The sequence below is a fragment of the Neomonachus schauinslandi genome, chromosome 1 (assembly GCF_002201575.2).
Source record: "Neomonachus schauinslandi chromosome 1, ASM220157v2, whole genome shotgun sequence".
NCBI classification, from domain to species: Eukaryota; Metazoa; Chordata; class Mammalia; order Carnivora; family Phocidae; genus Neomonachus; species Neomonachus schauinslandi.
Window position 1 is genome coordinate 146682907 of NC_058403.1, and position 13609 is coordinate 146696515.

General features: G+C 49.1%; 1 protein-coding gene across 2 annotated transcripts in view; it reads right to left on the bottom strand.

Annotated features, from left to right (window-relative positions):
* Nucleotides 1-13609, bottom strand: part of LOC110594314 (myosin VIIA and Rab interacting protein) — a 339915-nt gene that overhangs the window by 9579 nt on the left and 316727 nt on the right. The window contains exon 11 of one of the 2 annotated variants that reach the window (XM_021705850.1): nt 4631-4825. The exons of the other annotated variant lie outside the window; for it this stretch is intronic. Within the exon in view, the coding sequence (XP_021561525.1) occupies nt 4631-4825 (195 nt within the window). The remainder of the gene's footprint in view (nt 1-4630; nt 4826-13609) is intronic. 2 annotated transcript variants of the gene reach the window in all.

Here is a 13609-nt window from a genome sequence, read left to right on the forward strand (position 1 = left end):
AGTCTCTTGTTTTGTCTTCAACGTAGTCATCTGCTAATGTTCTTTGCTTTCTCTGCCAAATCAAAGCAATATGAACTAGTTCCAAGCCCTCAGCAAGGCCAGAATGTTCCTCTTTGACTCCGTGTTCGCTGAAAGCCTGCTTTCCTGGCACCAGGCAGGAAGGGAAGTTTCCCTTGCTCGGGCAATCCCTGAGGGGGGCGTTACTATCGCCACCATCTTAAAGAGGAGAACGTTAGGTCCTGGAGGGTGAGTGACTTCCCCAGCCCTCGAAGCTGGGAAGTGACGGAGTTGGGATTTGAGCTCCTGGGGCTGATGTCAGATCCCATGACTTTATCCATCCTGCCCTGTGATGCCCTGATACTTAATCTTGCTTGCACCATTATGACCTTTTACATTTGAAACTCTGACCTGATGGTACTCAAGTTATTGTGGTTATAGATCAACCTGACGTTGGTTCTGTTGCTGGGGGTGAAATAACACAAGTTAACACGCTATAATAATGGAATGTTATTCTAGTCTTAAAACACAATCCATTTGAAAACCATTAACCTGGAATTGCTGGCTGAGTAAAGGCCCCTTTTGGCGAGAACCATGGCTACCATGTCTGTGTAAGTTAGGTCTTCTCCAAGCTCCAGCCACTGATGCCCATGACCCCATGGACTGGCTCCTGGTTCAACTCACCTTCCTCAAAGTGGTTCAAGGGACTAGAACAGGTGTTTCATTAAGGAAGGACTTTGTGGTCAAAGCCTTTAGGGTAAAGAGAATTAAACAGATTTCTTCGCTGCAGGACTTCTCAGAGTCTTTAATGTGCTAACACCTCTCTCAGTTTTCCTAGAAAGACTATACAGATTGCTGAAACTGATTTGATTTTATAGCATCCCTGTCGGACTTGCCTCCTATGAAACACATTTTGGAGGACCACATCTGGACAGTAATATAGCATTTCTTTGCTTGCTCTTAAAGGCAGAGGACCACTGAAGTAGCCCATCTCCACGTCCTCTCCTGTGCCACGGGGGTGCCGAAAGCCTTGAGAAGGAGGACCAACATCCTCTGCCTGCTCCCAGATTCTGTGGCAGAGCTGGGCCCCCTCATGGGGCAGTTCTACTGTGTCTGCTGCCACCATAGACACCATGGGATTTGGTGTTGCCAAAAGTTACAGGGCAATGCTAAAAGGGAAGTTGGGGCTGTCCCTGCACTACCTCTGTGCTGGGAATTACGGGGTGCCCCAGGCTGTCGGTCATTTAGCAAAGAAGAGAAGGAGGAAGGTCCTCCGATGGGGGTGGTGGGGGTGTGAGGGAGCCGACTCATCCCTCCCACTCATAACCCTGCATAAATCCACAAGGTGGCCTCTGTGGGTCCCTACTCCTCACACCACGGGTCTGAGAATGGTCTGCCAGTGGTTCTCTTGATCCCTAGATCCATCTTCCACCCTCCTCTGCCCCGCCCTGTTCTCTGTGAGGCTGACCCTTCTGAACCTCATCACCCAGGCTCCCTTGCTGGCTTGGATGGGTTTGGCCAATGGGAGACAACCAGCAGGGGATCAAAGGCAGGAGGAGAGGGAAGTTAGTCTCCCTGCCCCGCTCTCTCTCCCTGTGCGGGCTGCACGGTGACTGCTCCCACTAGGGGGCGCTCCTCCAGGCTCCAGCTCTCCATGGATTACACTGTCCAGGGGTGGGGACCACTCTCCCCCACCCCCCCCAACCACGACTGCCACTCTCTGGGTGCTACAGCATCCCTGAACCATACCCACACCTCAGGGAATAGTCCCTTCCTGAAACTCTGTGGTACCCACTGTTCAGAAGGTGAGAATAAGTCCCTTCCTGAAACTCTGTGGTACCCACTGTTCAGAAGGTGAGAAGAAGTATCTCCGTTTCTATTTCTGACATTCCCTGCTCCTCGGCACAAAGGAGCAAGGCAGCGGAGAAAAACGAAGGAGAGCCCTTTAGAACACAGACAGACAAAAAACCCCGGTTTAATTAAATCAGCTGCACCCAGAGGCCAGTTTAAGAATCAGCCCCGCCCCTGGGCTGCTCAGCTGAATTCCATCCTGGAAACCGCAGAGCGAAACCAGCCCCAGGGCTCTGTGATCTTTCTCTCTAAGGAGATAAAGAGAAGAGTCATCCCTTCTCTGACTCAAAACCCCTAGAATTCAAAGGAACATAGATGGAGTCTCTTCCGAGGTGCAATTTGAAAAGCTGGAAGGGGGAGGGGAGGAGGGGAAGAAGCAGTTAACTCTTTGGGGATCAGGCGAGGCATCTCCCAGGCCTGACCGGGAACAGGGAATTATAACCGCCCCCCCCCCCCCCACCTCCTTAGAGCGCAGGTCCCTGCTGGGGTTTCTGACATCTCAAATCAGCGGGTAAGTGGATGTGTTTCGACCTGAAAATGTTAAGGAACCCAAGGAAAGAAACGTAGTGGATAATAAAAGGATCTTACAAAATGAAAACTGCCCACAAAGCTATTGCATTTTTCAACATGCCCCTTGCAGGAAAAAAAGGCATGTTGTCCTTAAGTGTGCCCTGGGAACCCACTTAATGTGAGTATTTCACGTACTGTATGTTGTTTTTTTTTAAATACAATTACTTGGTAAAACAAAAACACTCCTTTCCTGGTGAACCATATCTTGACTTTAACTTTTTCCATTCTGTGTGTCCAGGATTAAGGCCATTTTAGGACTATCAGCACTGAAAGAACTGTATTGTAGACATCTTTAAAGAACAGAGACCCTCTACATGAGCAATAAAACATTTCTTCCTAAGTAAAGGGCTTCATTCATCTGAATCATATATCAGGTAAACATTCTTCGAGCACCTCTTTGTCAAGCTCTGGGCAAGGGCTGGGGCTACTCATGTGAAAGACCGTGTTCTGCAGGGATTCATACATCTGATTCTTAATCTGGGGGTGACTGGGTTCCTGCCTCCCTGCATCTCCCCCTCCAATATTTGACAACATCTGGGCACATTTTGACTGTCACATTTTTTTAAACATTTTCTTTTCTTTTAAAGAATTTATTTATTTGAGAGAGAGACTGAGAGAACGAGTGGGAGGAGGAACAGAGGGAGAAGCAGACTCCCCCCAAAGCTGGGAGCCCACCGTGGGACTCGATCCCAGGACTCTGGGATCGTGACCTGAGCCGAAGGCAGACACCAAACCGACTGAGCCACCCAGGCTCCCTGACTGTCACATTTTGATGTCACTGGCATCTCATGGGCAGAGGTCAGGGATGCTGCTGAACATCCTTCACCCCCCCCAACAAAGAATTATCGAACCCAAAATGTCAATGGTGCCAATCTAATGGGGACAGATGAGTGGACAGAAAGGGCAGCAAAATGAGGTAAGGGGCAGATGGACCTCTACTTAGGTTTTATGGGAATTCCAAGGGAGAGAGTCTTTAACTTTTAAGATAAAGCAACAACTGGCATTTTTTTTAAAACCTTGAGTCGTTTTTGATTTGTTGTTGTTTCAACTTTTTGCAAGAATTGCCTCTACTAACAGTTCCTGATTTGGGAGAACTGTGTTCATGACAGCATCCCACAATCAGGGTTGATTCTGCTGGCTCTGGAAAGATGGAACCCCCTGATTTGATATCACTTCCGTGGGCAGGACTATGCCCCCTGGTGACAGTGACTATGGCCCGAGTGGCTAATGTCCCAATCTCTGTGTCACCCCCTAGTCTGCAGTGTTGGAAAATTCTCATCAGGAATTTATTAAAACACTCAACAATGAGTGTGGATATTGATATGTAAGAATCTGGTACCTCCTTTCTGTCCTCCCAAGTCAGGCTAGAAAAATCCACTACCAGCACACAAGTCTGGAAGCAGGGTAGACCATTTGTGACCTACATTCTGTTGGCAACCACCCCCTTTCCCTGTGGCAGTGTTCCACCTGGATCCCCACGGGATACAGTTCCTGCATCTTCCACCCCTCAAGCTTCAGTGTGCTTTTGTTCCCAGGCTCAGCTGTACAGAGGACTGCTTGGGGATCCTGTAGACACTTCGCTTGCTTGTAGAGACGGAAGAGTCTGCTGGCTGTAGGAAAGGCCAGTTCCTTTGCCTCAGGTCAGGACAACCCTGAGATGCAACTGATACCGCAGAGCTTCCTGCAGGATCAGGTCAAAGATACTCTTTGTCTAAGGTCACACCTTTGTTGGGGCCCCTGAGTGGCTCAGTCAGTTAAGCGTCTGCCTTCAGCTCAGGTCATGATCCCAGGCTCCTGGGATTGAGCCCGGTGTTGGGCTCCCTGCTCAGCAGGGAGCCTGCTTCTCCCTCTCCCTCTGCCTCTCCCCCTGCTTGTGCGTTCCTCCACCCCTCTCTGTGTCAAATGGATAGATAAAATCTTTTAAAAAAAAAAAAAAAAGGTCACACCTTCACTTGACTTCTTCCCTTCCCCCTGTCTTTCCCCATTCCCTGACCAGCCTCCCTGGGGGAGCACTTCCCTAAGAAATCACTTGCAGGCAAACCCTCACTTCAGGATCTGCTTCTGGAGAACCCAGCCCAAGCCCCTCCCTGAGAATATATCGGCTGTGGTGGTGGTGTGTATGGTCCTTGCACTGTTCGTGATGGGTTACACCTTCATCAGTTTCTTCTTTGCACCTGCTTGCCCTAGACAGGGAACATCCCCACTGTCTTACGTTTTCTTCCAGAGAAGTCAGCTGCTCATCCAGTCTCGCTTGGTCTGTCCCGAGAGGAAACGTCCCCTTCTCTCTGTCGGGAGGGACAGGTAAGAACTCCCAGGGCCCTGTGGACCCTGCTATCAGCTCCTCTGTGGCATTGATGACTTTCAGGACTTCTGTGGAGATGTTGCAGAGAGAAACAGCAGAATACTTCTGTTTGGTCCAATAACAGAAGGGGGACAGAAGACAAGAACAGCACATTAACACTGACATGGAAATTCTGCATCATCATGGTGCTCATCATGAGACTGATTCCATTATAACACACACGAACATCGATGTGCCAAAGGAACAAGAAGCTAAAAAATCTACCCAGCAGGAGCATCTGGAGGAGGCCTGATTTGACGTGGCCTAGCTGCTGTGACTCACACTGAATTATTTGATTCTGTCCCTTCACTGTCCTTCCCCTCCAGGGAAGGAGACCTCAAGGGGAGGCTACTCCATCTCCTGCCCACTGCTGCTGGTTTTATAGCCACACCTCATTTTCTGGATGATATTCTACTTCCTCAACAGAGCTTCAGTCACAGACTTTGTCAGACTACATCCATGGCTGGTCCAGTAGGGAGCTTCCTGGACTGGGCATTATGAGACCTGGGTTCTAGATCTGGCTCTAACTTCATTTAATGATGGGATCTTGACCCAGTTACTGTGTACTTCTGGAACTCAGCTTCGTCATCTGTACAGTGAGTCTGTTGGAAGATTCCCTGCAGTGTGTCAGTAGCCCCTGTGTGTTTAGCTCCCACACACCTGTTCTCAAGCCCATTCTCCCTTTGCTCTGCTTGACCATAGAGGCTGAAAGGAGAAACACTCTATTTCCCTCCTCCTTCACTGCCAGGGCAGTCATGTGACACAGTTCTGACCAGTGAGCCTCACAGGAAAGCCTGCCCAGAGGTCTTGATGAAAACTTTTGTTTTCCTAACCAGGTGAATAGATCCAGCTGATGCTCTCCCTCCCACTCCTGTCTGCCTTGATCACAGGTGTTCAGTTGTGACGAATACCAAAATGCTGAGTAAGGTGGGTCAGAAAGCCTGAAAGAGCCTGGCCCAGAGAGCCGCAGATCAGCTGAACCACGGTGACTCACCCCTTGCCTCTGAACATCTTGTTACATGAGAAAAATAGTCCCCTACCATTGAAGCCACTGTTCGCCAGATTTTCTGTTATTTGTAGCTGAATATATTCCTCACTGACACAAGCTTTTACATTCAGGGCTGAAAATTACAATCAGTTCAGATCTGGGCCAAGGTCATTGATGGAAAGAGGCATTGCAACCACAAAAAATTATCTGCCTCTTTGAGTTCATTGGGATATAGAACATAAGCAATAAGCTGGAGTTCAATGTTTCTGGATGGCAATGGTTTCTATCTAGAACCAAGTTTATTTATCCTATCAAAGGGTTTGTAAACTGGAAGCCAAATATTGCCTATTGCTGACCAGGGTGTGTGTGTGTGTGTGTTTACCATTTACCAGTGTGTGTGTGTGTGTGTGTTTACCATTTACCAGTTTTAATGCCTTTGGAACCTTCTAAGGTATCTTTCTCACTCATATATCCTGGCCAAAATATTAATGATGGCTATGGCTTGATTTTGCAAAGTCTTTTCCTCCAAGTAGATTCTACTTGCTAGAGGATGCTTTTGATACCCTTCCCAATTCACTAGGGAATCGATGTGTTTAAGTGACAAGTCAAAGGCTGAGTCCACAGTCTAGAAGCTGGCTGTGGGCTTCCATGCTGAGGCACATGGTGTTGTATCTGTCAACCCTTTGTAGGGTCAGGGCACGTGTGCTCAGAGGACTCCCCATCCAGCCTGTCTACTCCACAACAACTGCTTGACTGACCCAAGAACCACACTCCTTTTGGTTCAAGGGACTTTGCTACAAACCCAGACAATTGGGTCTGGGGTGTCGGCAGAATGGGATGGAAGGACAGTGACACAGACCCAGTGGAATAAGGTCAGTGTCACTGGGAACAGCCAGGGTCAATGCTTCACCTGAGGAGAAACTTTCAGGGGCTGTCCCCTGCTCTCCAGGACTCTGTGGCTTGCTCTGGTGGATTGTGAAGACGGACTGGGATTGTGAAGACAGAGTGGGATCATGAAGACGAACTGGGATTTTGAAGACGGATTGGCCGCAAAGTCATTTTGGCACAAAACAGCTGCCACTATTTGCTTATGTCCATTTCAGAAAAAGTGACGTTGTATGAATGAAAGCAGATTTGTCATCATTCTCTCAGGATGTAAGTTTGTGTTTAGAAACTCTGCCCCTTATTTGGTAAAAAGGGTGTTCTTTGTACATTTTTTGAAAAGAAAGACATGTGACTAAGAGACTCAGAAAAAGACCACAGCACAGTAGAAGGGAAAGTGTGAAAAGTTGCACATGTCTCCAATTAGGACAGGGTCATTAAAGGGTCAGGGTTATTAATGGAAAGGATTTAAGAGGTGCTGAAAAAGGTCCTATGTCCTGACTCCAACTGAACACATCAAAGTGATAAGCTGGGCATCCCTGTTGCTTGGCGGTCATTGTTCATTCTATCCATAAATAGCCTTGTTTGTTCAACCATAGGGGTTGCAAGCTGGAAGCCAAATATTGCCCAGAGGTGTGCTTTTTGACAAGAATGCCTTTCACGAAACACATTTGCCAATTCTCTGCAATCCCCACACTGTTCCTTCTATGCATTTTATTGGGGGTGGTCTATGGTGTGCAGAATCTGCTCCAGGTGCTGGGATGAAGTGGAAAATTGATGAAGCCCCCGCCCTCATGGCATCCCTTTTAGCCCTACACCAGCCACTTGACGCGGGACATACTTCCCTGGCCCCTGAAGGCATCTGCATTTGCCACTAAGTCAGAATGTGGCAGTACCTGGCAGCTGGCGGGAGGAGAGCCCCACAGCTTCACCTGGAAGGTCTATGGTCTGGGAAAAGCTCTGGACCACTTCAGAACTGACTAGCCTCCAGTTGGGGGAAGTGGCAAAAAAAAAATATATATATATATATATATATGAAAACTGGATGAGATCTCTGTCTGGTTGGTGAGCCAGATGGCGGGAGCACTCCCCCCCAAGTCTGGTGGGTGAGCTCTCCATGGGGAAATACCACAATCCAGCAGGCTTTGCAGGGGATCAGAGGCTCCTTGCCCACGACCAAGGACTGGGCTGTTCGCTTGGACATGGGGGTGGGAGTGAACAGTGCACCTACCGGAAGTTGGGGTACCTGGGATTTAAGTAGCCGTATGACAGGAGCAGGGTTGCAAACCTCCCTGTTCCTTAGTTTCCTCACTGGTCCAATAAAGGAAATCAGAAGATTTGTTACAGGGCTGACACCGACTTGTTATGTAAATGTCCCCGCTCCATGACCAGTCTAGATTTAAAAGTAGAAAGCACCTTGTACAATTATGTTAAATAAAGTTATATTTAGCACCGGACAGGGTTTTGTTCGGATGAAAAGCTGGTGTGGACGAGGCTGCTGGCAGGAAGCCCTGCGTGTGGGAGAAGTGAAGAGCTAGAGGATCCTTCTGCTTTATTGCTTACAGCCCCACAGAGCCGAGCTGAATGGCACAAACAAAGCACAATTTGAGAGCCCAAAGAGAGCTATAATGGTAGCTGACTGTACTCCAGAGAGTAATTATAAGATGGATTCAATGTGACAGTTTCGTGGGATCAAATAAGGGAGAGGTGAAAGTGTGGACATTAGCAGACAGCCTAGGGGCAACTATACAGAACAGGAAGGGTGGCCTCAAGTGTCCCACAGATAAGGATGGAAATGGCCATGCAGTAACAAGTTCAACCTTCTAGTGATCAAAGACATACAAATTAAATGACAAATTTTATTAAGCGCCAGATATGGGCACGATTCCCTTTTTAAATGCTTGGTGTGTGCCAACATGACTTGGAGAAGCTAGAGCATGGTTTCGGTGGTTGAGCCACCATGGGATCTGTTTGCTCTTAGACATCCACCTGTCTCGGTCTCCCAACCACTGATGGTTGCTGCTGAGAGCCCGAGTGTCCACTTCTAGGGTTCAGTCTGTGTCCCAGCCCCACATGGAACGTCAAATCCATAATGCTGACCTCACTACCTCTGGGGCGGGCCCAAACAGCCCACACTCGGAGTATAGAAGGTGACGAGAAGCACTCCGGTTTCCTCGGTCACTCACCAGAGGCATCAAAATAAGCAACTTCAACAAAGACTCATGTTTCCTGCCTGCCTGTAAGCAAAAGCCAGACCAAGGCAGACCTTTCAGAAGGTTATGTACCACTCCGAGGCTGGGGTCCTGCCATGGTGGCCATTTCAATGGGTCCAAGAAAGCAGAAGAGCAGGGCAGTACCCAAGTCATAGACCCCAGCTGTCTCGCTCTTTTCTCTCTAGGGACTGCAGAGAGCAGCAAGACTTCTTTCCTTTTTTTCTCACTGCTCACAAACTTTAGCTTTAAAGCCCTTCTCCATCCTGTGCCCATACACTCCCTCTTCATATAAAACATGTTGCCAGAACAAATTCCTCTTCCTTACTCTTCCTTATAAACGGTTTGCCAAAGACATGCAGAATGCAAGGTATTGCCCGTGGCAGATTCTGAGTTCTATAGAGTTCTAAAGAAAAGGCCATTTCTATCCTAAACGCTAGATATACTTGCTTATTAGCAATCCTTGCAAACTCTCCTGAGACTTTTTTTTCCAGCGTCATCATTCATTTCAAAGCTTTGTGTTGGACAAAGAAATGCAGACTCATTTCAAGCTGGAATAGACAGGAATGCTCCTTACCAGAATATCCCAAGCTTGCCAACATGTGAACAGCGGGAGCACGTGAAATGCCTGGCTTCCCAGAGAGGGAACACTCTGGATGCCAGAGGACTGATTCCAGCCCCGGCTGTACCCAGGCACACCCCTGTGTCTGCCTGACTCAGCTGGGCCAAAACAGACCCCACGTCTGGCTGTGTGTGATGGACTGGGGCTGTGACGGAGGCCTGGGCTGTCTATTTATTTGACTTGATACAAGTCTTGATATGATCTCATCGAATATAATGTGGGAAAAAAGCTTTGTGGGTTAAATGATGTGTGCAGGTGTCTGGGGCAGAAGAAGAATTTTTCTAGCTCTACCTTGGGAACTGTTCCGATGCCTATAACAAGAGTAGAAAAGCTAAACAGATAGAGGCCGAAGGGACCTGGGCACTAGGGTTTTTCTGAGATACAGAGCAGGCAGTATGCTTTGAGGTCCATGGGCCAATCCATGAAACAGGGGTGGGCGGTGGTGAGGGGACTCCCGCTCTGGCAGGGTCTTACAAAGGGCCTCCTTGTCCGCTGAGCTCAGCAAGCATGGAGCCTACGGCTCATCATTCTTTTAGGAGCCTATGCAAATGTTTTAATTTCTTTTAAAATCAGAAGATAAAAAAAGAACTCTTAGGTTCAGGAACATGTTTTAATACACAATAATGTATTAATCTAAATCAACATAGTTGTAAAATGTGATTTGTAAGTGTGTTTTATGGAGGAAAGGGCCCATGAGGGCAGCAATGCTTGGGTACAGGGAAGTCGTAAGTTGGCCTTGATATGGCTGCTCTGGAGTCCTCTGTGAGAAGGCATGCGGGCAGCAGCGGCCTGCTGAGGCCTGTCCTCTGGGACACATTGCTGCCCCCACTAGACATTTGTGAAGGCCCCAAGCAGGCCCCTATGACAGGGCTGTCCATGCACACTTAGGAGAAGCCTTCCTAGCTTCCCCCAACTGCTATAGGGGGATGGGGGGGGGGGGGGGGCGGTGGGTGCCGTGGCCCTGTGGCTTCCTACTCAGGACTGATGCTAATGTGACCTCCTCATTGCACACCCAGACCACGAGGCTTGGGAAATTCAGGTTTCACTGTCTGGGACACTTTGGGCAAATGATTTAACCTCTCTGAGCCTCCGCTGTGACAGAGATAACACCAGCTAGCGCAAGGGGCTTTGGAGATTAAATTAGACAGCATGTGTCAAGTGTCCACACAATGGGCCCCTCCTCAACACTCCCCCCCCCCCCCCCCCCCCATACACCTGCCCCGCTGCCTCTAGGTGGACCTGTTACTGGTGACGGCCTGTGACTTAGATGCCTTCCATTACATACCATGCTCTCGAAACAGCTTTGCTTGCCTACTTGGTGTTTTGAAGAATGCTTTTTACTGTTCTTTACTGAAAAAAAGTTAAACTTTACTGCTCTTCATTTCCCAGTTTTTTACTTGCCAACTAAGAATATTTTAAAAAAGAGGGGAGCCTGGTTGGCTCAGTTGGTTAAGCATCTGCCTTAGGCTCAGGTCATGATCCTGGAGTCCCAGGTTCGAGCCCGGCATTGGGCTCCCTGCTCAGTGGGGAGTCTGCTTCTCCCTCTGCCCTTCACCCAGCTTGTGCTCTCTCTCTCAGTCTCTCTCTCAAATAAATAAATAAAATCTTTTTTAAAAAAGAATATTTTAAAAAGAGAAAAAAAGCCACTATGATCTAGTATTACCTACCACTGCCATAATTTCATAAACAAGGGGTAACTTAACATCAAAAAAGGAGAATGTAATATCTGAGTATAGAATGGTCTGTCCTAAGAAATGACAGTAGACAACCTGACATGGACACACAGACACCCCCCCTCCCCCCAGGCCCCTGCCAGGCACACACATATATCCTGGGAAATACACACACCCGTATTTCCCTTTGACTGGGAGCAGAGTGAATCGTGCGTACTGATATGCAATAAAAACAAGGGATGCCATTGCCTAGCTGGGAAACTGAATCAACCAGGCCCTCAAACATCACCTGCTATTTCCCATCATCACTAACTGAATGCAAGCCTTCAGGAAGAGTCTACTCCATGCAGAGGCGAGTCAGCCATTGTCCCTGTCCTCAGAGAGCAGAGGGGAGAGGGACACGAAGACCAACAGCAGGTAGCAGAAGACAGGCCCTACCCTGCACTGTGAGCAATGGGCTGCAGATCCGCAGGGGCCCCACCGCTCTGTGACTTTGGGGTTGGTCTAGAAGCACAAGAAAGAAGTTAAGAAACAGCGAAGATGAGGAGGGTCCTTTGGACACCAGTCCGGGAGGCGTGACGACATGGGGACCACCACCACAGCCTGGGATGTGCAGAGGATGACAAACAGTAGGGAGATGGGGGCAGAGCAGCGCCCCGAATGCCAAGCTCAGGAGTCTGAGTTTTGTGCTCCCAGCGAGGCGCCACTGCGGGCTCTCAGAGCATCTCCCCAGCACTTACTGCTTGCCGAGCTCTGGGATGAGCACTTCGTTGGCCTTGCCTCCCTGAGCTCTCCTGACCACCCTCTGATGCACGTACTATGATCACATCTCCCAGATGAGGAGCTGAGCCTTAGAGAGGGGTTTGCCCTGAAGGAGCTGGCTTTGCACCCAGATCCGCCTGGTTTTGAAGCCCAGGTTCCTCACAGGCCTCTTGAGAGGCTCAGGTTTTTAGGAAGGCAGTTCTGACTGGCAGAGGAGGGACAGATTGAGGGCTGGGGAGAACCTGAGACAGAGAAAAGCGTCAGAAACTCTTACTGCAGCTGGAATTCAAGGTCCCCGGGGCCTGGGGTGGAGCAGCTGCAGGGGAGTACAAGGGTGAGGAGCGGTTTTCTGGAAAGAGCTGAGAGCATGTTGTGGCTGCCGAGTGGGGAGGGGGCAGGAGGACGGGCTGTAAGCCCAGCTGGGTGAGCCTCCGAGTGAGCCCAGTGAACTGGCACAAACTGACACCAGTAAGGAGATTTCAATGCCAGCAGAGAAAGAAGGGTTCAACGGGCTCTTGGAATAAGGGAAAATATAATATTTCAAGGATCCTTTCTGACCACCCAAGAGACTGTGATTACCAATGGCCAGGATGGAATAAGTTTCAGGTCATCCGTTTAGTCTTTATTTTGAATCTGTCATTTTTTTAAAAAAGGTATTTATTTGAGAGAGAGAGAGAGAGAGAGAGCACGAGCAGGGTGAGGAGCAGAGGGAGAAGCAGACTCCCCGCTGAGCAAGGAGCCCGAGGCAGGCCTTGATCCCGGGACTCCGGGATCATGACCTGAGCCCAAGGCAGTCGCTTACCCGACTGAGCCACCCAGGCGCCCCTTGAATCTATCATTTTTGCTGTCAAGTCTCCCGAGTGGGTTGGGGTGGACACAACCTTCATAGCTGGGTTGGTAAAAAAGGAGAAAATGGTGAAAGTGTGGGGCCCTCCTGTTCTCCTTTTAGCCTTGTGATGAATGAACGTTCCTCAGGGGGCCAACGGGAGACCGTGGACATCCCAGGTAACGCAGGGAAGAGCTTTACCAGGGCTCTTCTGGGACCTGTTTGAACACAAAGGGGTGGCGCTCATGCAGTGTAGAAAAGCCCTTCAGGAGCTCATGTTGCATCAAACCCATGTGGGGCCCCACCGTCTCCCCTGCTGAATGCTGCTCCCGAGACCCTTCTAGGAGGGAACAGAAGAAGAAAGAAGGCAGCCAACTCAGAGCTAATGTGGGTCCACCTGGTGCCATTTGGACTCCAGGCTTCTCATTATTACATTTAGCCCTCACAACAACCCGACATGGTTGATGTTTTAATTCCATCTCTAGAGATGAAGAAACTGTGGCTCAGAGAAGAAGATGCAGAACTGGGATTTGAGCCCAGAGACTTTGGTCTCCGAAGCCCATGTTCCTTCCCACCTGTCACACCACCTCCTCCGCGCATAATTCCCAGGACCCAATGGTCTGTAGGAAGTGACTGTGGAACTGAATCGTACTGAATAATCAGATCAGTGAACAATAGGTCAGCGACAGAAGGGCCGCATTGACATCCAGCAGAATGAGCGTCTTGATTTGACCACACCAACCACCAAGCCACACTACAGAGCTTGAGATCTCCCCAGTGACAAACTCTGGTTCTGAGCCTTCCTGAACCTGCCTAGGATCGAGCCAGCAAGGACACTCAGTGAAAAGGAATGTGGTCTGTAAGAAATCTGCTCTAAGTGTGGTCCA